This window comes from Myotis brandtii, unplaced genomic scaffold, assembly GCF_000412655.1.
Source record: "Myotis brandtii unplaced genomic scaffold, ASM41265v1 scaffold118, whole genome shotgun sequence".
NCBI classification, from domain to species: domain Eukaryota; kingdom Metazoa; phylum Chordata; class Mammalia; order Chiroptera; family Vespertilionidae; genus Myotis; species Myotis brandtii.
This window is the reverse complement of record NW_005354090.1, coordinates 226,813-251,567: the sequence shown is the minus strand read 5'-3', so window position 1 is coordinate 251,567 and position 24,755 is coordinate 226,813. Positions and strand designations below refer to the sequence as shown.

The 24,755-nt window shown below is 40.7% G+C and overlaps 1 protein-coding gene across 1 annotated transcript; it reads left to right on the top strand.

The window, feature by feature from the left end:
• Nucleotides 1-2,495: 2,495 nt before the first annotated feature.
• DNAJB11 (DnaJ (Hsp40) homolog, subfamily B, member 11) lies at nt 2,496-23,998 on the top strand. Its single transcript, XM_005858425.2, has 10 exons — nt 2,496-2,800; nt 5,939-6,095; nt 11,229-11,326; nt 13,006-13,138; nt 17,940-18,082; nt 18,836-18,918; nt 19,556-19,613; nt 22,102-22,213; nt 22,652-22,811; nt 23,539-23,998. Exons 1-10 carry the CDS (start codon nt 2,496-2,498, stop codon nt 23,601-23,603), a joined length of 1,314 nt encoding a protein of 437 aa, XP_005858487.1. The 3' UTR covers nt 23,604-23,998.
• Nucleotides 23,999-24,755: the final 757 nt, after the last annotated feature.

The window sequence follows — 24,755 nt, the reverse complement described above, 5'->3', positions numbered from 1 at the left end:
GCCGCGCACACCGCGCAAGCGCGAGGCCTCTCACCACCGAGAAGCGGAGGACCGTATTGCTAGAGCGGCCGACCGCTGCTCAGAGGTCAGGAAAATTTGGCGGAGGCTAGTAAGCTCTCTGGATTCTGCGCCCCGGAGCCATACCCGCGGCCGCTTTCTGTTATCGAGCCTTTCCACTCAGGGGACTAGAACGTTCCCTGTTGCCCCACAGAACTGTGGGCAGGCAACAGCTGCTGGAAAGGTCAGCACGCTCTGATCAGTAGTAATAACAATGATCATGACAGCTTACATGTCAGAGTGCTTAGGTGGACACTGTGTAAAGCACCTTTATGGGTATTATCTCGGTTTCCCCAAGAACCCTTTGGGTTAAGTACATTTATTTTATTGACGAGAAAACTAGGGAGTAGAGGAGTGACAGTAATACACCCCTAAGATCACACAAGCCTCCAGCCAAGATACAAACCCAGGTCTTCATGAAGCTGTTTTGGATTCCACCCAGCAGTAGACATCACTCCTTTTAAACCTCCATTTCATGATTTTTAGAAATTTTCTACTTTCGTAGTTAGTTTATGGTCTCTCTAAGCGTGGAAGATACAACGGTAAAAAAAAAAAAAAAAATGCATTTAGCCCTGACTGGTTTGGCTCAGTGGATAGAGCATCGGCCTGCAGACTGAAGGGTCCCGGGTTCGATTCCAGTCAAGGGCATGTACCTTGGTTGCGGGCACATCCCCAGTAGGGGGTGTGCAGGAGGCAGCTGATCAATGTTTCTCTCTCATTGATGTTTCTAACTCTCTATACCTCTCCCTTCCTCTCTGTAAAAAAAATCAATAAAAATATATTTAAAAAATGCATTTAGTTCCCCTTTTATGTGGCCTTTCTCCCCTAGTAGGCATCTTCCTGAAGGCATAACCTTATCTTTCTCTTAACTCTGCCTGAGTCAAGGAGTAAAGTGCAGGCTGCACCACTAGTAGCTCAGTGACCTTGAGCAGATTCTCTCTAGGCCTTTGTTTTCTGCAACAGCAATTATTTGTTGAGCACCACTGTGTGTCTGGCATAGTGCTAGGCACTGGGATTATGGTAGTCAACAAAACAGGTAAGGTCCTTGTTTCCTTGGAGTGCATATTTTAATAGGGAGAATAGATAATATATATTAAGGAAATCTCTGTTTAAAAAGGAGTCACCCATATTAGGATCTTAGGGAAGAGGGTTTCAGGCAGAGAGAACAGCTAGAACAAAGGCCCTAGGCAGGAATGAGCTTGGTGTATTCAAAAAAGAGAAAGGAAACCAGTTTTGCTGGAACATGGTAAGGAGTATACTGACTGAGTGAGGGTACACAGATCATCATAAGTTTTCTTTGAAAAAAAAAATTCCAGCATTATTGAGACATAATAAGGTTTTATAATTTACCATAAAGAGTTGGAATTTTATTCTAAGTGCAATGAAAAGCGATTTGAGGCCTCTAAGCAGGGGAATGATATGATCTGGTATGTTTGTAAGAAATCATGGCGGTTGGGTGGGCAGGAGGGAAAAGAAATATTAAGAGTGTAGGCAGGGAGACTAATTAGGAGGCCCTGACCAGGTGAGGGATGATGTGACTTAGCCCAGAGAGGTAGTGGAAAGTAGTGGAGAGATTCGAGTTATAGTTTAAAGGTAAACATTTGGATAGGGGATGCAACACAGGAATTAAGGAACACAGAGTTTTCCTTGCAACTAAGTGGTGAACAACTAGGTGGTGCATTTACTGAGAGGAGTAAAAAGTAGGCGGGTGTATGGGTGGGTGGGATCAGAGTTCTTATAACAAATAATAGTTATTCACTGAGTGCCTGGTTACTATGTGCCAGACGGTTTAAAGATTCTCTCCTATTAAAATGGTAAAAAGATGTAAATAATCAAGCTTAGGCTCAGACTGGCGGGTAAGGGCCGTGGGTTTCTCACCGCTAAACGGAGGTGGAAGTTGAATCCTAAATTCAGTCTGTCCACGGCCTCTTCTCAGTGAAACCAGGACCATTTTCTCCTGGGCTGTCAGGAGAAGGTAAAATAAGATCTGCTAAACCAGACGTTCGCAGGACCATTGGCTTGGAGTGGATTGTCCCCGACCCTAACGCACTTGTCCCTGCGCCCCGCATCCAACGAGTAGTTCCATATGAATGAAATTCCAGGACTAGTCACCGACTCAAACTTCCCTCACGCCATTGGTCGGAGCTGATGGAAAAGACTCGTGATTGGTGGAAAGTCAGAGGAGGCGGGCGGGGGAACTCCTTATACCTTAGAAACGCTGTTTTGGCATTCATCTCTCTACCGCCCTTTTACGTAGTTTTCTACGACTCGCAGGAACCGGGGCTGAGCGGATTCCGGCGGCGGCGCGACTCTCTGACGTTCCCTCTTCCCATTGGCCAGAAGCTGCGGCTGCAGTTCCGAAGCCTAACTGGCCGCCCGCGCCGCCTCGGAGGTGAAGTGTACCTCGCTGATTGGCTGCGAGGGGCCGGCCGCGTGTGATGTCCCGAGCAGCGATTGGCTCTCATCTGCTGGGGGGCTTCTCTCCCCCGGACTCGGGACTGGGAAGTGGACTGGCCGGAGAGGGGGCCAGCTTGCGTCGCTCCGGCCCCCGCACGAGACCCCGGCGTGAGGCGGTCTTTCAGGGCCCGGTGGGCTGGCGAGCCGACGCGGCGCCGGCGGAGACAGCGAGGAGTGTGTTGGACAGGGGCCGGCATAGAGGCTGGCACAGAGAAACCATGGCCCCGCAAAACCTGGGCACCTTCTGCCTGTTGCTGCTGTACCTCATCGGGACCGTGATCGCCGGGTGAGGAACGGGCACCCGCGCGGTACGGGGCCCGTGGGTCAGTCTTGGCTGGGACGGAGCTGGAAGGACGGGGAGGGGGCATTGCTGTGGCGAGACGGTGGGGCGGAGGAATGGCTTGCGTGGACCAGGCTAGGAGGGTGGAGAGGAGAGCAATGGGTGGCACGAGTGCGAGGGGCTTGGATCCAGAGGCCCTGGAGAGCTAGACTTGTCCCGAGGGGTGGGAGTTGGGTGCAGGGCCAAACACTGCGCGGGGGCGGGGGGCTGTTGAGCTGGAGAAGAGGGGCCTGCCACGAGCCCTTGGGGAGCTGACATTCAAGTGGGTGGGTCCGTGCCAGGCTGAGTGAGGAAGTTAGCCGAACAGGTAAGGAAGCCATGCTGGGACTGAAGGAGGTTAAATGGAGTGCAGACCCTTTGGAAAGTCCTTGTACCGCTTCTTGAGGTTTTGAGCCTAAGCAGTCCTCTTGCCTCACTGTCTCTCTCCATGGTACGTTTTTGAGAAGTTGAATGGTATTATGAGCGGGAAGACTATTTCACCAACAGGTAGTAGACTAGGATTCTGGCCTCCCCACTTATGAATTATGTGACCTTGAAGGAACCACCTAAATTCAAGTTTGAGATACTAATGTGCCTCCTGTATGAAGGGAATCGGACCACCTGAACTCTTGAGGATCCTTCCAGCCTTTAAGATCCATGATCCTACATGCCTGCCGACCAATGCTTATATTTTAGAATGTGGGGAATAGTAAGGCCTTAGCTTCTAACAATTAATAGGTTGCTCTAAATCAGCGGTTCTCAACCTGTGGGTCGCGACCCCTTTTGGGGGGAGGGGTCGAACGACCCTTTCACAGGGGTCACCTAAGACCATCGGAAAACACATATAATTACATATTGTTTTTGTGATTAATCACTATGCTTTAGTTATGTTCAATTTGTAACAATGAAAATACATCCTGCATATCAGATATTTACATTACTATTCATAACAGTAGCAAGATTACAGTTATGAAGTAGCAACAAAAATAATTTTATGGTTGGGGGTCACCACAACATGAGGAACTGTGTTAAAGGGTCGCGGCGTTAGGAAGGTTGAGAACCACTGCTCTAAATGGATCAAGTCCTACCTAGCAAAGCTTTAAAATGTAAGTGCTTGTTATACTCTTAAGGGTTTTCCTCTGTGCATATATGCTTAACCTGACATTTTTTTCTTGTAAAACATCTTAAATTAAAAAAAAATTAACTTCTCCTAGGTAATACTTTATTGTTTTTGTTAGTACTTTTTATACTTAAAGCACTAAGTACACTAAGGTATTTAAACAAAATATCAGTATACATATTTAATACTATAGCTCTAGACTTCAGGTTTTCATAAAGGAGTCTCGTGGGCGCTGTGATACTGATGCTGAATTATGCTGGCTATCTTTTCCCTGTATTTCCCTGAGCTGTTACTTCACCATTTTTATATTAAGTATATTTTAAGTAAGCTTTATTCTTTGTACAGTTAACCCTTTTGTTATTCATTTTAGTGAACCTTTTTATTTAGTTCGTTCTTGTCTCAAGAGGTATAAAGTTTTTGCAGATTTTTGGGGCCAAAGATACAGCACCTAATTAATCCTCATGGAACCCCTTATGGCTGATAATTTTTAAAACTATGTTAAATGATTTTCCTGAGGTGTGACTAAAAGCTTATGAAATCATTTTTATTTTTAAATTAAATTTATTGGGGTGACATTGGTTATTAAGGTTATGTAAGCTTCAAGTGTACAATTCAATGATACATCATCTGTATATTGCATTGTGTGCACACCACCCAAAGTCAAATCTTCTGTTATATATCACCTGAATCTTGGTACCCCAATGCATGTTTCCCCCCACTGCATTATAAATTACCATCACTGCTACATTAGTGTGTCCATTGTGAACAACTTTCTCATCCCCTTTGTTGACAGAATGCATTTTCAGAATAACTTCTGGTGGCTAAAGTGACTCTGGCAAAACGAATTGATTTTTGTGAGCATGCTTATTTATTCATTTCATTCAGTGAATTTTAAAAAAATATTTTTACTGATTTGATTTCAGAGAGGAAGAGAGAGGGAGAGAAAGAGAGAAACAGCAACAATGAGAGAGATACTGGGTATTCCCCTGGCCAGGAAACCAAACCATAACCTCCTTTTCATAAGTCAATGCTCAACCACTGAGCCAAGCTGGCCAGGCTCATTCAGTGGATATTTATTGATGTCTTCTATGGGCTGGCTACATTCCCTGCTCTGAAAGTTTATTACAGTTTTAGTCTATCTTCCCATTGGCCCTTCTTGCAAAGATTTCCTTTGTAATTAATTGGTTCCAGCATAGTCTCTTGCAAAGAGGTCTGTGGATCTCTACCTATCTTGATACCCAGCTCATGCCATGTACATGTTTTCAGTTGCGGTGACTTACAAGCTCCTGCATATGTGCTTTAGCAACTGTCTATAATTAAGACTTGACTTAGACAAACTAATATAACTATTAGCAATGACTGCAAGTTTGATATTTTCTCTTTCAGCAAAAGAGAACCAAAACTCATACATCTAAATGGGTGTTATTCTCTTTTCTTATTTGGGTTTTGGCTTAACCTGTATATTATTAACCTCTGAAGTTAACTTCGGTCACTTCATCTTTAGCATTCCAACAGTGCTACTGTTAGTTGGAACATTTACGTGATGCAGTCATTTTGAGTAAAGAAAATCATCCATTGAGGTTGTTATTTGATCTTCAGAAACAGTCAAATGTCATTTGAAGTCAGTAACAGGAAAAGGAGAGAGTTAATTTCATTATACACTTACTGGTTGAAAATAACAAGTAAATGTAAAGTAAGAAAATGGTTTTCTTGACTGATGGTAGTTCTAAGAGAAGAATGCCACAGATATTTTGAATAATTATAGCATTGCTCAAAAAGTAGATAGCCTCTCACTGTGATTACTTCAATATATAAAACTCATTACAAATTCTGGTGTGTTCTCTTTTTAGTTATTATTCTGTGTGTATGTATCACATGTATACCTTCATTTTCTTGCCCCTTTGCTCATAAGCAGGAAAAAAAAAGTCACTTTTAAAAATGTGTTACATAACTCTGTAATGAAGTATCCTCTCTCCACTCCCCAGGAGAGATTTCTATAAGATCTTGGGGGTGCCTCGCAGTGCCTCTATAAAGGACATTAAAAAGGCCTACAGGAAACTGGCCCTGCAGCTTCATCCTGACCGGAACCCTGATGATCCACGAGCTCAGGAGAAATTCCAGGATCTGGGTGCTGCTTATGAGGTGAGTCAGGAAAAAGGATAATGTACTAATAAAACCCTGCATATGGGCGTTAGCAACTATCTATAATTAAGACACAGAAAAAACTGTGTAACACAGGAAATACTCTTCTTTTAAGCCATTTCTTTTTAAAAATAGGCTATAAATAAAAGTAAAAGTAGTATTTGTTGTTATATTGTACTTTGACGTTTATAGATGTCATTTCCTGCCTTTTTTATATTAATATTTGTTTTATTAAGGAGAGTAATGTTGAAAAAGATGATTGATGATTGAAATAAAAGTTAGATTGATGAGTGAATAAATAGATTAATCACCAAGCAACTAATGAATCAGTTTGGGAGCTGGAGCCAGAAACAAACAAAATCTAAATGAAGATCACAAATCCACATGCCTATGTGGACCAGATAAGTAGCATGCAAGGCGGTTATAAGATAAAGCATCACAGTGGATATTCTGCCTCCCATATTGGGAATCAATAGGGATTGATCAGGACTGTGACAAACTGAAGCCTTCTTGCTGCATTTCAAGGGAGCAGCTGTTATTCAGTCCTATTCAGTTTTTGCCATTTACAAATGCAAACACTGTTACCACATAATTTAATGTTTCAAGAAAAGTAGAAATCCAGATGTTTAAAGTAAATTCTCCTGATTGTAAAATTTTGGTAACTAATTCAATTTTAAAAATTTTATTAATGGAAATCAAACAAAACAACTATAGTTTGAATTTGCAACCTCTAATCTTTGAAGTCAAAACACTTTCATGTGTACAATCCTATTCACTCTTCACTAGGACACCATGAAAATATAGTAGAACTGGGCATATTCTTATTCCTATTTTCTTTTCTTTTTCATTTTTAACAATACTGAGGAATATTTACTGAATGTATACTAAATCATTTACTCTTTAAAAAACTTATACACAGAACCTTTCAACACTATGTTGAAAAAAGTTTACAAATAAGCTTTGATAATCTTTCATCTATTGATAGAGGAGTTAGCTATTTTGTATGTGTTGCAATTCATCTTACCTCTAAAAATAGAATAAGAGATCTGTGGTTTTATTTTTTTTCCAGCTTTATTGAGGTATAATTGACAAATAGAATTGTAATATATTTGAAGTGTTCATCATAATGATTTTGTTTTTTAATCCTCACCCGAGGATAATTTCATTGATTTTTAGAGAGAATGGAAGAGAGAGGGAAAGACAGAGAAATTTTGATGTGAGAGAAACACATCAATTGGTTGCCTCCTGCATTTGCCCTGATCAAGGCCCAGGCCAGGGAGAAGCCTGTAACCAAGGTATGAGGTACATGCCCTTGACCAGAATTGAACCTGGGTCCCTTCAGTCCGCAGGCCGACACTCTATCCACTGAGCCAAACCGGCTAGAGCCATCATAATGATTTGGTATACGTATACATTGTGAAAAGATTCCACCCATCTAGTTAACATATCCATTACCTCACATATTTATCGTTTTTTTTTTTTGTGAGAATATTTCAGTTCTGCTTTCTTAGCACATTTGAATTACACAATAGAGTCTTATCAACTCTAGTCATAGTCACCATTTCCATTTTCTAAAAGGGCACAGAAAAAAAATTAACTCCAAACATCATGGGGCTAAAACTTCTGAATTCAAGTTAAATCTCTGTATGGTTAGAAGGCTAGAAACAAATCTGAAAAATATGTTAGTAGTGGAAAAAACCCAAAGGAAGGGATCCCAAGGCTTCCTAGATTAAAGAAGTGAATGAACTGAAATAGAGACTTATACCCAGGTAAAACCTAGAACTAATAGGGTCCCCCTTCTATAGGCACCTTCAGGGATCCTGAAGGCCTGAAATATCTAACTTCAGGCTCTCAAATAAACTTGAGAGGGTTGGTGTACTCTCTTACATTGTATGTAACATTTTGTGTCTTGTTAATAATATGAAGTCCATATTTTTGCACTATATTTCCCATGAATATTCCCATTGTTTGCTAGGAACCCAGTACTCAATAATATTTTCTAAGGAAGCTGTGGCTATGAATTTACCATGCTCTTTAAAGAATCTTCCATGTTCTTTAGCCATAACCTATGCAGGTTCATTCATGAGATTGCAGTTTATTTAACTCTTAAGAGCCTTTATAAGTCACAAGTTCAGTTTTTTTAAAAATATATTTTATTGATTTTTTACAGAGAGGAAGGGAGAGGGATAGAGAGTTAGAAACATTGATGAGAGAGAAACATCAATCAGCTGCCTCCTGCACGCCCCCTACTGGGGATGTGCCCGCAACCAAGGTACATGCCATTGATCTGAATTGAACCTGGGACCCTTCAGTCCACAAGCCAACCGGTTAGGGCAGTTTTTGTGGGTTTTTTTGTTTGTTTGTTTTTTTTTTGTCTCATTCAGTTGATTGCTTTTGTTTCTTAAATAAATTAGAGTTGTAAGGTTGAAGAGTCTTTTGTGAACACAAATCTGCCTTCTCCACTGAGCTGGGACTACTACATTTTAATTAGTTGACACTTTGTGGCTTCATTGGCCAATCAACTAACCTTTTTTATTTCTGTTAGAAATAAAATAATTTCCAAGATCATAGAATTAAATTACATTCCTTAGACAGAAAAAGGTAAGGAATGGTAATAGATAACTTTACGGGTAGTGTTGAGGGAGTTATTTCAGAAGCCTCTGATGTCCAAAGAGAACTGATTAAAATATAGTCTTTGGGGTTTTTGAAATGGTGTTTCTTATAGATTCTATTGTAGTGTTCATTTCTTTTTCAAGACAACGTCAGAGAAGTAGTCTTGAAAGTGGAAATCCAAATTGCATAATAATAAGAGTGGTGGGTTTTTGGTGTGTGTTTTTAAGTTAACTCTGCCCATTTCTTCTTTTCCAATGTAGCTACTTTTTTTTTTTTTTAGGATATTTACCAAAACATCCCTTTCTCTCACATGGTCTATCATAGTGGCTTTAGTCAAATACTTTAGACACTTCTGGACTAACTTCTGGACTTACTTTTAAGAATGCTCTCTTTCACATACACTCAAATTCTTTTCATTCTTCTAAATGTATTTTAAATGTTAGTAAATGTTTGCTGGGCCACTTGCACGTCATTTAGGCCTTGAGCCAAATGTGTGTCCTGTTTACATATGGCAATCAGATTCCTTTTCTTTTGCTGAGTCAACTTCCCCACCTACTTCCAACCTCTTCTCCTGAGCCAACACGAGTATGGGTTTGCAATAACTTTCTCCTTCACTTGCTGTTTAAATATGAGTTTAAAATGTCAAAGAAAGAGTATTCACTTATTTAATTTTCAAAGGTGTATGTGTGCAGGTACTTCAGATTGCTCTGAATAGATGGGAAGCTTTTTTTGGAACAAAAATTCTGAAGAGTATGGAAGCTTATTTTGTTTTTACTTTCTTTGGTATTATGTGTGGAGTAGGCCCAATGAGAAAGCATATACCTTTAACTGTGCATGTAGTTTTCTAAAACCTTTAAAACTTTAAAAAGTCTTTTCAAGCTATGAAATTGACCTTGAGCAACCTTCACAGAGCAGTGTCCCTTTTTACTCTGCGATGCAAACACAGGAAATTATGAACTTAAACGTATACATGGCAGACAGCATTCTTCCATAAATGGATTTCTTTATATCCCCCAAAATGAAAAAGGAAATGTGAAAATATAGCAGTTTAGGCCTTTTTGGAGTGTCTATCATTTTATTCCCTTGATTTGCCAATCTCTTAATGTGTGTATAGTGGGGGGAGAGAAATGTGGTATAGACATGTAGGGCTGAGCAAATTTTAAGGTTGTCCTAATTTTTTTATTTTTTTATTTTATTGATTTCTTACAGAGAGGAAGGGAGAGGGATAGAGAGTTAGAAACATCGATGAGAGAGAAACATCGATCAGCTGCCTCCTGCACACTCCCTACTGGGTATGTGCCTGCAACCAAGGTACATGCCGTTGACCGGAATCGAACCTGGGACCCTTGAGTCCGCAGGCCGATGCTCTATCCATTGAGCCAAACCGGTTAGGGCTAAGGTTGTCCTAATTTACTGTTTCTGGCACTAATGAGAGTCTGTCGTAGTTTTATCCTAGTTTATAGTTAGGGAATAATATCACATAGTGGTCCATAGCATAAGCACCAGGAGGTGAAACGGGAATTTATCTCACCTCTTTTCTGTTACTGCCCTCACTTTCATAACCACATTAATATCAGATATTATTTTTATGTGACTAGGTGAGTTTAAATTAAAAACATTAATTCCCACCCCAAATTCATAGTCTGTGATGGGAGAGAGGGAAGGGAGACTGGTCCCCAAAGGAAAATATGGATTCTGTTTCCAGGAGACTTGATCATGAACCATGAAGGGGAGAGGGTGAAGTAGCCCACTGGATTACCATCCTCATTTGCCTGAAGTGGAAACAGAGAGGTGAAGTAACTGGTGGAAGGTCACATAGTGACCCAAGGGCGTCAGGTTTCCAGACTTCCTTCAGACAGCACTACCGCCAACAATTGACAAATGTGGCCCCTGCAGAGTGGGAGTTGTTCGCACTCCCTGGAAATAGCCTAGAGAAGCTGCCCATGAATTCTCAAAAACTTAAGAAGTGACTCTAGAGGCTGCCCTTTAGCAAGCCCCGTCTCGGAAGTTAATACTTCTTCAGATATGAGAAAAGTAAGGCCTGGGAAGAAGAGGAACTTGAAACGCAATATGGGGACAGCATCCCTGCACTTGGAAGAGCAGAGTTGGGCTTTGAACGTAGACTTGTCTGTCCCCAAACATGCCCCTCTTCTCCAGCCAGAGATGGCCAAAACAACCCAGCTCACTTCCCTCAGCCACCTCAGCTCCAAATTCTTTACCTTTGAATCACTCCCTCAGGACTTTTTTTAGACACAAGCCTCCTCCTCAGGCATTCACTCAACAATCATATAAAACAACCACAAAAAAATCATGAATTTAGCAATCTGGAAGTTACAAAATGAACGATACATCAAAGAATTTAGTCTACTAAAGAAAATTTTATAAACATGCCTTAATACTATATATGATTAAAAACTACATTCACTAAAATTTTAGACACAGTATTGGAGTTTTAAAAAACCATAAATATGAATGCACCTTATCTGAACATTACCAACTCACGATCTTTTTTGTCCCTAGGTTCTGTCAGATAGTGAGAAACGGAAACAGTATGATACTTACGGTGAAGAGGGATTAAAAGAGGGTCATCAGAGCTCCCATGGAGACATTTTTTCACAGTATGTAATTTACCCATCTGCAAAGTAGTAGCATCACAGAATGGATCACTTAGTGATTATGAAAGAATTATCCTTGTTCAGAAGCTTTTGATGAAGAGTATAACTCAACTGATCCTTGACCAAAAGGTCAATCATCATCCTCCCTGTGGGAATGTCCTCTTCCATTTTCACAAAGCTCCAGAAAAGACGGGTAGTACTGAAAGGGCTGTCCATTTAGCCAACTGTATCAGTCAAATCAACCCTGACAGTGTTGGGGGGACAGATAAACGTTGGAAACCAGTTTGTCCTCATCTTGCTGTCTTAGCATTTGCAAATGATTTAATGAGCAAAGTTATTCCTGTAACAGAGAGAGAGAGAAATTCCTGCTCCCATACCTACAGCTACATCTCTTTCATCCTGTCAACAGGAGTGGGACAATTATGATAACCAGCATTTAGGGAAGGAATTGGGGTAGAGGCTCTTTATCTCCTGCTGTGAGGTGGCTTTCTGGAAATGCTAAGTGGCTGGAATAGTAAACTCTTTCCTTCCCACTATCTGAACCCCTCTTAATTGATGATGTCCTATAATAGGAGATCTTAACCTAGGATTTCAAGTCAAGTTATGAACAAAAAACGTTTGAATATGCATTTCTATGGGGAGAGGGTTTATTGTTTCCTTCAGATTCTCAAAGGGTTTTGTGAACCCTTCTCCAAAAGAAGTAAAAGTCATTATCTCATACAATAGTGTTTGGGGTGACAGTAGATTTTTAGGATTTGTGAAAGATGTGTGAGTAATGTGGTTAGGAAATCCTTTTCTTCCCTGGGGTTGATTTGGGTTTAGCCTGCTAGGGAAGTGTCCCGTTCACCTTGGCTGTTAGAAGTGATCCCTAGGGATGCCAAGACAGAAAAAGTTTGTTTGTACCTCTCCACCTCCTCTCCCCAAACCCTCCCTCTCTGCTTTTAAGATTCAGTAATCCATTCACCAAGACTGGTTGGCAGGGGGGAGTTATATAGTTGTCGTCACTGTGCTAACATCTGAGGCTTAATAACACCAGAAATTAACATTAAGGTGAGCACACCTTCACAGTTGAAGGTCACTGTTTGTATTGATCTCAAAGTGATGCTTCTGTTACAAAAATTAATTTTGGTCTTGTAGAGATCAGAACTTCCTTTTCCTTAAGGTTTAGAGTTTTACTAAGGCTGATGGTTTTTCAGTTTATTTAATTGTGTACCCAAGATTTTTGTACAGACCAGTTGCTTTCACAAAAGTTAGTTTCTAAAAAGCATATAAAGTGAACATTACGAATGTTCAGAATTACCATTAAGTTCATTATTACATGGTTATATACACTATATACCCTTTCTCAATAAGCCCATTTTATCTTGATATTCCTCAATATTGAAACATTATTTCATTGATTAAGCCCGACTGAATTCATTTGTATAACTATATATTTGCACTATACTATATATCTGGACAATACTATATTAAAAAGTAATTTTTTTGTGGTGGGGCAATATAGTTGATATTGTATAAATTAAAAATTGTATATAATGTGTGACTCCAAAGTATTTAAAACGTCTTATAGTTTTATAAAATATGTTGGTAGGACACAATATTTTATGAATGTGAAGAAAACTGAATCATTGTAAGACATGAACTCTGATATCTTTTCCTGTTAACTTTACACTTATCTACAGCTTCTTTGGAGATTTTGGTTTCATGTTTGGAGGAACCCCTCGACAGCAAGACAGAAATATTCCCAGAGGAAGTGATATTATTGTAGATCTAGAAGTCACTTTGGAAGAAGTATATGCAGGAAATTTTGTGGAAGTAAGTTCAAACAATACGGGTATTCAATTGACTCACAAAACTTGTTCTTTTGACTAAAACCAAGAGGTTTCTGGGCACCTTTTCTGTCTTTTAGGGGGTGGGAGAGTGACTAGATATGTAGAGTTGCATTAATCATAATCTTTGGTTCATGATACACTGTTATGTCATGAACTCATCACCCAGCCCAAGAACAAAATTAAACCAATACCACCACTTACATCTACCTATGTGCTACTTCCCTATTATGTTCCCCTGCCTCCCTTCAAAGGTAGCTGCTAACCTAAATTTTGTCTATAATTTCCTTGCCATTCTTGCCTGTTGTATTATACATATGAATATCTGGTTAATATATTATTTATTTTCATTGTTTTTGACTTTGTAAAAATGGTATCATACTGTACATCATACTCTGGTACTGGCTTTTTTCATCCATGTTGCTGCTTTTAGCTATAAGTCTGCTGAGTAGAATTTATCACAACGTATTGAACACAGTGTATCAATAGGCACATAGGTTATTTCCAGTTTATTTCAATTTCAAACAGTGCTTTTATACTTAGTTCACACACACACACACACACACGCACACACACACATATACATATATATATGTGTATATATATATCTTGAGGTACATTTGAGCAAGAATTTCTTTTGGTTGGTTATAAGTAATAGTGGAATTGCTGGGTAATATGAACCCGCATTCACTTGTACAAGATAATACCATATTGTTTTTTCAATTGATTAGTACCAACATTTCCACCTGCAATTTATAAAAGATCCTATGGTCTGCCCACCTCTCCAATATTTTGAATTATTAGACTTCTCAGGTTTCATGCATTAAATGGTTATAAAATGTTATCTTTTTGTAGTTTTGATTAGTAATTAGGATAAGCATCTTCATGTGTTTATTGGCCATATTTTTTCCTTTCTTATGAAATGCCCTCTCATGTCTTTTGTCCATTTTTCTTTTGCCCTGTTCTCATTAATTTATAGGAAAAGCTTATTCTTACTACTAATCCTTTGATGGCTGTATGTGATACAAATGTATCCTATCAGTTTGTAACTTGTCTTTTCATTATATTGAAGATTTATCTAAATGAACAGAAATAATTTTAATGTGGTAAATTTATCAGTGTTTTCTTTTATAGTTAATTTTTGTGTTTTATTTAAGAAATTATTCTTTGCCTTAAAATCAGAAAGCAATTTTCTATTAAAAACGTTGAGATCTTTTCATTTGAGGTTATTCATTTCTTTAATTCTGGAAAATGTATCTATACTATACTTTTAGATATAGAATCCATTGGCACATTTACTTCTATCTGCTGTTAACTTTCTTTTAAATATTAAATATTTCTACTTCTTTATCCTTCCCTGCTTCCTTTTAGGAGAGTCCCTCATGGTCTCCCAGCTCACTACTTCAATCTTCAGTTATGTCTATTCTAATAATACCCCATCAGCTGTGTTTTTATTTCAACTCATATTTTTATACATAACTAGAGGCCCGGTGCATGAAATTTGTGCATGGGTGGGGTCCCCAGGCCTGGCTGGTGACTAGGGCCAATCAGGTTCCCCCCCTCCCCACCTCCTCCTTCCCTTGCCACCCGAACACTGCCACCGCACAGTTCCCCGCCCCGCTGCCTCCTCCCTCCTCCTTTCCTCACTGCCTGAATCCACCACCACTCACTCCTGAGTCCCCGTCCCAACCTGGGTCCCAGCCTGGGGCGTGATCGGGGCCTGCCGACAGGGGGAAGGGACTAGGGGCAAGGACCACAGGAGGTTGGCCACCAGCTCCAGGAGGGAGCCAGCTCTCAGCCCCCCTGGGAAAGGGGCTGCATCCACCACCACCCACCCCCTGTTCCCTGTCCCAGCCTGGGGGCCCCACCCCAATCGAGCAATCGGGGCCTGCCAGCTGCAGGGAGAGACCAGGAGGTTGGCTGGCAGGCCCCATCGGTGATCCGGGGCTGCAGGCTGGGGGCAGCTCCTGCATTGAGCATCGGCCCCCTGGTGATGAACGTGGAAGGTCATTCAGCTGTCTACTCCAATTAGCATGTTACGCTTTTATTATTATCGATAGATATTTACACTTTTTTCTTGTATTATTTCTTACTCTATTTCATATTTATAATGTCTTTATCTCCTTAAGTATTACCATGCTTATATTAACTTATTAGACTGTCTTCTCTAATAGATTTGCTTAAAATACATGTGTTATCCAGTTTGTTATCTTTGGAGGGTGTGGTAGATAGTTGGAGTCCTCAGGTCTCTAGTGGTTTTAGCTTTTGAGCTCATATGCCCCCTGTGGATATCAATACCTCTCTTCCCTTATAGAGCATATTAGGGCAAGCACTTATCTAGTGGTTTTACCTGTGTTTTGTTTTCTTGGAGTTTTTGTTTGATGTCTGGGTTCTACTGTTTCCTGGGGAGGAGAAGGCCTGTCTTGAGGCAGTTCAGGAAGGAGGCAAGAGCAGAACCACAATATCCTCTAACTGCCCTGCTAGCTCCTGTTACCCTTATACATACCAGTTCAAAGAAGCATTCTATCTCTGGAGTTTTCTCACACATTTTGTATTATTGTTTCCTGAAATTCATATTTTTGGGGGGTTTCTGTTTGTTTGTTTTGAGAGAGAGAGAGAGAGAGAGAGAGAGAGAGAGAAACATCGATTGGTTACTTCCCATACAATGTGCCCTGACTGGGGATTGAACCCACAACCTGGGTATATGCCCCTGACCAGGAATCGAACCTGTGGCCCTTCAATGCATGGGACAACACTCCAACCAATTGAGTCACACCGGCCAGGACTGGAATTCATGTTTTCTTATAGTTTCACATGGTGATTTTGGAGGAGATAGCAGTAGTTTGCGCATATGTGCCATCTTGATAGGAAACATGTTCTTAGTTGTGACTTTTGCTCTGAATAGTTGAAAGAAGAGGACTAGACATTACAGAAGATGCAACTGGCTTGTAATACTGTTGTTCAGCCTGAAGAATGGGAGAAAAGGGAATTCAAAATATGTGGGTCATCTCTCCTTCCAAAACAGGACAGCTTGTTCAGGTGGGAGAAAAGAAGTGAGCCTAGTTAACTCCCATACTCCCTTCTAGACCTGTTGTCTGTAGTCATCGCTAATACAGAGTACATCACTTTTTGCAGTTAGTATGTTTTTATACTAATTCTTTTTAATATACTTATGAAGGATGTAAGTGGCCATGCTATTTAAATGACTCAATAGTGAATTCTTTTTTTTTTATAACTTTTTTAAAAAATATTTTTTTATCTATTTCAGAGAGGAAGGGAGAGAGAGAGAGAGAAACATCAATGATGAGAGAGTATCATTGATCTGCTGCCTCCTGCACCCCCCACACTGGAAATTGAGCCCACAACCTAGGCATGTGCCCTTGACCGGAATCAAACCTGGGACCCTTCAGTCCACAGGCTGACGCTCTATCCATCGAGCCAAACCAGCTAGGATGTGAATTCTTTTTTAAGAAAAAATTATTTTGAGAGGACATAGTGGTTAAAAAACATGGACTTTGGAGCTAGGTTGCCTAGTTTAGAATCCTGGCTCTGCCATGAGTTAGTTATGTGACCTTGGTCATGTTACTGAACCTTTGTGTACTTTCATTGCTTCCTCTGTAAAATAGAAATAATAACAGTACCTACTCAGAAGGATGTTGTGAGGATTAAATGAGTTCCTATATGTAAAAGCGATTAGAGCATTGCTTCGCATATAGTAAGTGCTGTAAAGTATTTGCTCTAATTACTATTATTGTTATTTATTCTGTTGACCTGGGCTTTCGCATGTTGGTAGGCTTTCAGGGATTTTTTCTCCAAGCATTGTGTCACCTGCTGCGTGAACATGTGCTTTGTGATTAGGTGTTTGACTAATTAAGTAGGTAAAAGCAAGAGTACATTTTTCCATTTAAATTAGGTTCCACAGAACTTAGAGGGATCATAATGTGTGATTGCAATCAAGTACAAAGAAATGATCATTGTGTCTTTTCCTGTATGTTAAAGTATCTGAATTGAGATAGCACTGGAAGCAGCCCTAGACTGAGTTGCCTGAAACAAGGAATTGTTTTCATTAAGTTAATCAGAGCTAATCCTCTGGTGGTAGCCAAGTACCAGCTCTTCAAGGCTGTGGTTGTTCTTCAGGGGTTATGCTTTACACAGCTCAGATTTCTATGAGATAGTAATTCTGTGAACTACTTTAACTCAGCAGTATTTAGTTGTGGCTTATAAATGCTGATATATTACACATTGTTTTTCTGTTCTCTTCTTTCTTTTTTTGTTTGTTTAATCCTCACTGGAGGATCTTTTTTTCCATTGATTTTTAAAGAGAATAGAAGGGATGGAGGAAGAAGCAGGGGTTGGGGGGAGGTGAGGAGGGAGAGAAAGAGAAACATCGATGTGAGAAACATCAATTGATTGCATGCACCCTGACCAGGGCCAGGGCTGAACTACAACCGATGTACGTGCCTTTGACTGGGAATCAGACCCGAGACCCTTCGGTCCTCAGGCCAGTGCTCTAACCACCGATCCAAACCAGCCAGGGCTGTTCTTTCTTACTCCCTTTTCTCCAACTTTAGAATGTGAGTCATTTAAATATCAATGTTTCATTACTGTTTGGGGCTGATTTGTAACGCCTGAAATACTTCTCTCAGCTCAGGTCTCCCTGAGGGATAGCTACCAGAGAAGGGGAAGTTCCAGCCCTGGCACATGTGCAGAGAGAGCCCTGGCCAGTTCAGGAAGCCAAAGGCTGTTTTATGCGAGAGAGAAGCTAATATTGTTTATGCACTTCTTAGGTAGTTAGAAACAAACCTGTGGCAAGACAGGCTCCTGGCAAACGAAAATGCAACTGTCGGCAAGAAATGCGGACCACCCAGCTGGGCCCAGGGCGCTTCCAGATGACCCAGGAGGTGGTCTGCGATGAGTGCCCTAATGTCAAGTAAGTGACATTTGTTCCTCCAAGAGATACTTTAATCATCTTGTTTGTCTAATAAAATGCTAATGGTCCATTCCTAGATTTTTTCCCCCTCCCTACCCTCACTCTTCTCTCTTTTGTGTTCTGCCAGAGGATAGAACAAAGAAATTGTACATTTTTATTTTCCCAAAGGTATTTCTTTTAAATATCTTCCTTTATGTTTCTGAACTAATGAGCAGTGGCCTATATTTCTGAATATACCTGATAAATGTTTGATGTTTCATTTTTTCCTGCTTGGAATATTAGAGCAATATTATATGTCTAGTTAACATTTCAGATTAGAGAAGTACTATTTGCTGATTGTGTTACAAATACAACTATTTAATTGAACCTTAAATTGTGTATATCAGAACTAGATCAGCTGTTTGTGGGATCAGGAAAAATCTCAGACAGAATAAACTCTCCTGCTGGATTCCTAATAACATGACCCTGCCCTTCCAAATGCAAATGTATGTAAGTGTGAGCGGTTTTCTCTGTGATGGATCACGCAGTTCAGAGTAATCAGTCCACTGCAGTTGCAGTGATTATCTACTATAAAGTATTAGCTTTTTCCTGTTTTGGCAAATAGATATAAATAGATGTCAGCTGGCCTTCTCAATTAGAGGTATAGGATAGTCTTCCAAGAAAAAGCTCTGATAGAATAGATAAAACGAATTATTTGTACCGGGGGTTTGGTTTGTACTTTCTTTTTTTCATTTTAAATTTTCTTTGTTTCAGACTAGTGAATGAGGAACGAACACTGGAGGTAGAAATAGAGCCTGGGGTGAGAGATGCCATGGAGTATCCCTTTATTGGAGAAGGTAAAATATTGGTGTTGATGTTTTATTATCATGACTTTCTGCTCTGTTTGCTGTGAGTGCCTCCTACTCTCACCTCACTCCATACTCTTAATGGCCACAGAGTAAATGCACATATTATTTCTACCACTCTTTAGTGAGTTTAGGATACAGAAAGCCTGTTGTTACCATCATATTTGGACACCGTAAGTCTTAGCATTACTGTTTACCCTTTGAATATCATCTGCAAAAATTACTATCAAGTAGTCTAAGTGATATCTATCAAAATTTAGGGTGTTCATATCTTAATGGATTAATTTTAACTCAGCAATGAAAGAAGATATGTAACTTTAGTTGGCATTAAGGTACTCTAAGACCTTACCTTTGGGTTAAATTTAAAACTCTAGAAGAAAAAAAAAAACTTTAAGACTTCAAGTTCAAGAAAACAATGAATCATTGTCTGTTTAGGAAATAGGTTGTTATCTATTGTTGTGCCTAAGGTCAGGTGATCTTGACTAATTATTTAAAACTTGGTATAACCAGGTTGAGACACTGCTCTCACAGATAGACTTGACAGTTGACACCTTAGGTAGAGGTTTCAAATAGATTTGCAGTGTCAGACATGTGTGGCTCACAGTCGGCTCGAATCTTTTCTGACCAGGTGAGCCTCATGTGGACGGAGAACCAGGAGACTTACGGTTCCGAATCAAAGTTGTCAAGTAAGTAATCTAATTTTAGAGGCTTTCCCTTTATTGCCTGCTTTTCAGATGCATCAGATTATAGAAATATGGGTAGCCACCAGGGCACTTCTAGACTTTCTCCTCTGTTTAATATCTGTCATACCCTCAATGATTGCTTGTAACTCTGCAACAATACTGAAGATTTTGGGTTGAGGCCTAGGATTTGGCCTTGTTATATATTTACTCAGAGCCTACAAATTCAAAAGGTGTTAGGAGGAAATCTATACTAATAATAGAGGAATATGCAAATTGTCTAGGACGCCATCACAGTAACAGTAATGACTGAACAGCAGCCTGCGAGGGTCGACTGGGCCGGCAGGGGTGTTAGTGAGGGACACCAAACAACTGAACAGCAGGCTGTGTGGGGTGACCAGGCCGGCACGGGGGGCAGTTAGGGGTGACCAGGCCGCAAACAACCGAACAAGCAGGCTGCGTGGGTTGACCAGGCTGGCAGGGGGGTTAGTGAGGGACGACCAAACAACTGAACAGCAGGCTGCATGGAGCGACCAGGATGGCAGGGGGGGAAGTTGGGGGTGACTAGGCCAGCAGGGGGGGCAGTAAGGGGCCACCAGGCTGGTGGGGGGGCAGTTAGGAGTGACCAAGCCGGTGGGGTGGCAGTTACAGGCGATCAGGCAGGCAGGCAGGTGAGCAGTTAGGAGCCAGCGGTCCCTGATTGTGAGAGAGATGTCTGACTGCTGGTTTAGGCCCTAAACCAGCAGTCAGACATCCCCCGAGGGGTCCCAGATTGGAGAGTGTGCAAGCTGGGCTGAGGGGACCCTCCCCCCATGCACGAATTTTGTGCATCAGGCCTCTAGTAATTAATAAAACAAGTAAGGAGCTGTTAAAGAGAAGCAGACAAGAATGACAAGTGGAGGAGACCTGAGATGTAACTGATCAAAGGCCCCATCCAAAGGCTCTTCCTTTATATAATATGCTGCTTCTGTACAGGCAGAGCTCTTTGTTGGCTTCTCTTCAGCATGAAGTGCTGCTTAGACAAGATTTTGCCTGGGATTCAGGCTTTCTGTTTATTATTTCTCTCCTGTTACCATTTTGGAAGACAATGATTCCTTTGCTTCTAAGGATTCTTTGAAACAAGGTTCTCACCTAAATATGGAGAAATGGGCACCCACCTCCTAGGGCTTTTCCCTCACAGCACTCTTTAAACACTTTTTTTTTTTTTTTTTTTTTACTGATTTTTAGAGAGCGGAAGGGAGTGGGATAGACAGAAACATCAATAAGAAAGGAACATCATGTGGAACTGGAGAGCATTATGCTAAGTGAATAAGCCAGTCAGAGAAAGATAAATATCCCATGATCTCACTCATTTGTGGAATATAATGCCTCAGGTATGTTTTTAAAACCAAAGGACTTATATGCGTGCATATAAGCCTAACCAATGGACACAGACAACAGAGGGGTGAGGGGACCATGAGGGGGGCTTGGGGGGTAATGGGGGGATGAGGACACATATGTAATACCTTAATCAATAAAGAAATTTAAAAAAATATGTATACTATAAAAGAAAAAAGAGAGAGAAGAACATCATGGACTGGCTATCTCTGAACACCCATTAATGGGGATCGAGCCCACAACCCAGGCATATGCCTTGACCTGGAATCAAACCAGGAACTCTTGATTCCTGGATCAATGCTCAACCACTGAGCCACACTGGCCAGGCCACAGCACTCTTTAATCTCCCTGATATTTTCCCCAGCTTCCCCCCCCAGTCTTTCTTACTTTTTAAAAATATATATATATGTATATATTTTATTGATTTCAGAGAGGAAGGGAGAGGGAAAGAGAGATAGAAACATCAATGATGAGAGAGAATCATTGATTGGCTGCCTCCTGTATGCCCCCTACTGGGGATTGAGCCTACAACCCCAGGCATGTGCCCTTGACTGGAATCAAACCCGGGACCCTTCAGTCCACAGGCCGATGCTCTATTCACTGAGCCAAACCAGCTAGGGCCCCCCTTGTCTTTCTCATCACTTCCCAGAGAAACTGGAACATGTATTTTTCCCTAAATAAATGTGGTATCAAGTCCTTGTATTTCCCAAAATTCCCCCTTGCCCTATCCTCACCCTCCCTCTTGCCCACCTTCTCTGCATCTCTAGAGCTGACCTGGCCTTGGGATCCCAGCTCCGGAAACCTCTCCAGACTCATTCCTGATGCTGTCTCCCCAGCCCCCACTGCTGGAAGTTGTCTTTCTCTCCTTTTCCATAATCTAATTACTTGTACTTTTATTTACATGCTTTGGCTTCTGCTGATTGTAACCTCCTTAAGAGTAGGGTTCAATAAATCTTACACACCTTTATAGATTAATTCTACACACAAAAGAGTATCTAATAAATGCTTATTGTTTAAATAAATAATACACATCATTTTTCAAAATGTTCTAGAAACTTTTTGAACTCTTCCCAAAGAAAGATGAAAGTCCGTGATTTTTACCTTATTTTGTTTCTAGGCACCCAATATTTGAAAGGAGAGGAGATGATTTATACACAAATGTGACAATCTCACTAGTTGAGTCTCTGGTGGGCTTTGATATGGATATTACTCACTTGGATGGTCACAAGGTAAACAAACCAATTTTCCTGCTTCCTGCCTGTCCTCTTAAAGCTTTCAAGTGGGGTGGCTTTGAGATTTGTCAGCCACTTTGATCATTTAAAACCACGGGGACTTCTTGGTCCTTGTGTCGCCTCCTATCCTCACTCTACTGCCCAACATCTGGACATTTCAGCTGCTCAGTTGATTGCACACCTGTGTCAGTCTTGTCCTTACAGTCTCCATGGGCAGAGCCTTACTATTTTATTGTTTATGTTTGGTTTTTCTTTTTCTTTTGAAAGCCTTCTCTTTCTTTGGTTCCTAGTGTCCTAATGAGTTTCCCTGGCCCCTTCATCTCTTCTGCCTCCTCTAAGGTGTGACATGAGCTTCGAGCACCTGTGATCACAAGAAGTGATACTATACTTCGGGAGTACCTGTCCTACTCTGGTTCATTAGCTTTTGCTTTCCAGGTACACATTTCCCGGGATAAGATCACTAGACCAGGAGCCAAGCTATGGAAGAAAGGGGAAGGGCTCCCCAACTTTGACAACAACAACATCAAGGGCTCTTTGATAATCACTTTTGATGTGGATTTTCCGAAAGAACAGTTAACAGAGGAAGCAAGAGAAGGTGAGGGGTATAATGTGTATGACAGTGTGTTTGTATGTCGTAAGGGGTATGTGAACAAGGTGGTTAAAGAGGACAGTCAATAATACAAAACCCTCCAGTGACATCAGACATCAACCAGTAACACTGGTGAACACAAGAGTAGGAGTGAACATGCCTTTCTGTAAAGGCAGTATTAACAATTCTTCTGTCACAGGTTTACCAAAGGCCGTGTAAGCTGGGCTTTGAAACCTGGGGAATGATAGGTTGTGTGGATGTGGGAGTATGAAATAGAATCACTTAAAACAAATGAGCGGGACCAAATAAAGGAGAGATGAGGATTAGAGGCTTAGGGGTGATGTGTGCGATGACTGGTTGAGAAGAGGGCCCGGTTGGTGGATCCTAAATAAAAGGAAGAAGGTGAAAGGTCAAAACTGGAAAGAGGATAAAGATGAAGAAGTGGAAGATAACTGAAGAGATTTTATTCCATTTTGATTGCCTTTTCTCGTAGGGTTTTGTGGGATGTGTGTAGTATATGCTTGAAAGACAAAGACAAGGGATCATCTTGGATATACACATAGATGTGTGCGGGGATCCACATGTGATGAAGTTGGACATTGTGGTTATTAGTTTAATTCACATCATGGTGGTCATAAGGCCTTTTGTGAGCCTCCACATGAAACATGTTCTTTATACTCCAGGGAAGTCACATTTTTATATTAATGGAGCCATTTCTTCATTCTTTCTTCAGGTATCAAACAGCTACTGAAACAGGGATCAGTGCAGAAGGTATACAATGGACTGCAAGGATATTAAGAGTGAATAAAATTGGACTTTGTTTAAAATAAGTGAATCAGCGATATTTATTATCTGCGAGATTTTTTTGAGTTTGTTTTGTTTTTATTTTCAATATGCAAGTTTGGTTTAATTTTTTTCTTCTAATGATCGTCATGAAATGAATAAGAAGGCTTAGGAATTTGTCCATTTTTGTTCAGAAAAGAATGACCAGCAAAAGGTTTAATAATACCTCTCCCTTTGGGGATTTAATGTCTGGTGCTGCCACCCAAGTTTCAAGAATTAAAGCTGCAACAGGACTTCAGGAGCAAAAGAAACACAATATAAAGGGTTGGAGTTAATTGGTAGCTATTTCATTGAAAACACCAACTGGAGAAGTCTGTTTTTAAATACATTTTGTTGTTAATTTTTCTTGACTCCTGTCTCTTGTTGGTTTGGCTATGCTATTGTCTTTTCCATCTCTGTTTGGTCATTTTCCCTTCATCTGCCAGTTTCCCTCCTTGGTGCCTGTGTGTTGGGCTGTCCTCCAGTCAAGCAGGATGGATGCATAAACCTGCAAACAGTGATAAAGACCCAGTCCCCACACCTGTCTTCTAGAAGGAGCTTGAAGAAACTGAATAGGTTAGAGATTAGGGTAGGTGAATCAAGGTTAAACAAAAATCTCATTGTCCTTGAGAAAGTATACTTCCTCACTTAATTTGGGAATAATAAAATCTGATATGGATACTTTTCTGTTTAGAAGACACTTATATATATTGATCTCAGTGTAGTTCCAGCAGCCTTCCACCTTTGGCTGTGGGGCAGCCAATGCCTTTTCATTACATTTTGCTTGTTTTACAATGAGTGGAAAGTGTGAAAAAAATGGGATCTCAGTTGACCTGAGGATTAAAAAGCCTTTGGTTTGTGTTAAGAACTAGGATTACCACTGGCTCTAGAAAGTGAATGTTAAGGGGAATTGCACGTTACATCTGCCTCTCCCGCAGTACCTAATTCAGATGATATGTGACCTCTGCATTACACAGTCATGTCACACTCTACTTTGCATCTATTGTTGGGACTCCTTGCCTCAGCTAGGGTGTTTCAATGCCATGGAACGATTTTCTGTTGCAATGAGTCCATCAGTGTAGTTCCAGCAGCCTTCCACCTTTGGCTGTGGGGCAGCCAATGTCTTCT

Bases quoted from the DNA above. Each gene is read 5' to 3' on its own strand.
- DNAJB11 (XM_005858425.2), top strand. From the start codon at position 2,496: ATGTCCCGAGCAGCGATTGGCTCTCATCTGCTGGGGGGCTTCTCTCCC. The intron at 19,614-22,101 runs GTAAGTAATCTA...TTTTGTTTCTAG, and splicing joins TTCCGAATCAAAGTTGTCAA to GCACCCAATATTTGAAAGGA. The intron at 22,812-23,538 runs GTGAGGGGTATA...TTCTTTCTTCAG, and splicing joins AACAGAGGAAGCAAGAGAAG to GTATCAAACAGCTACTGAAA.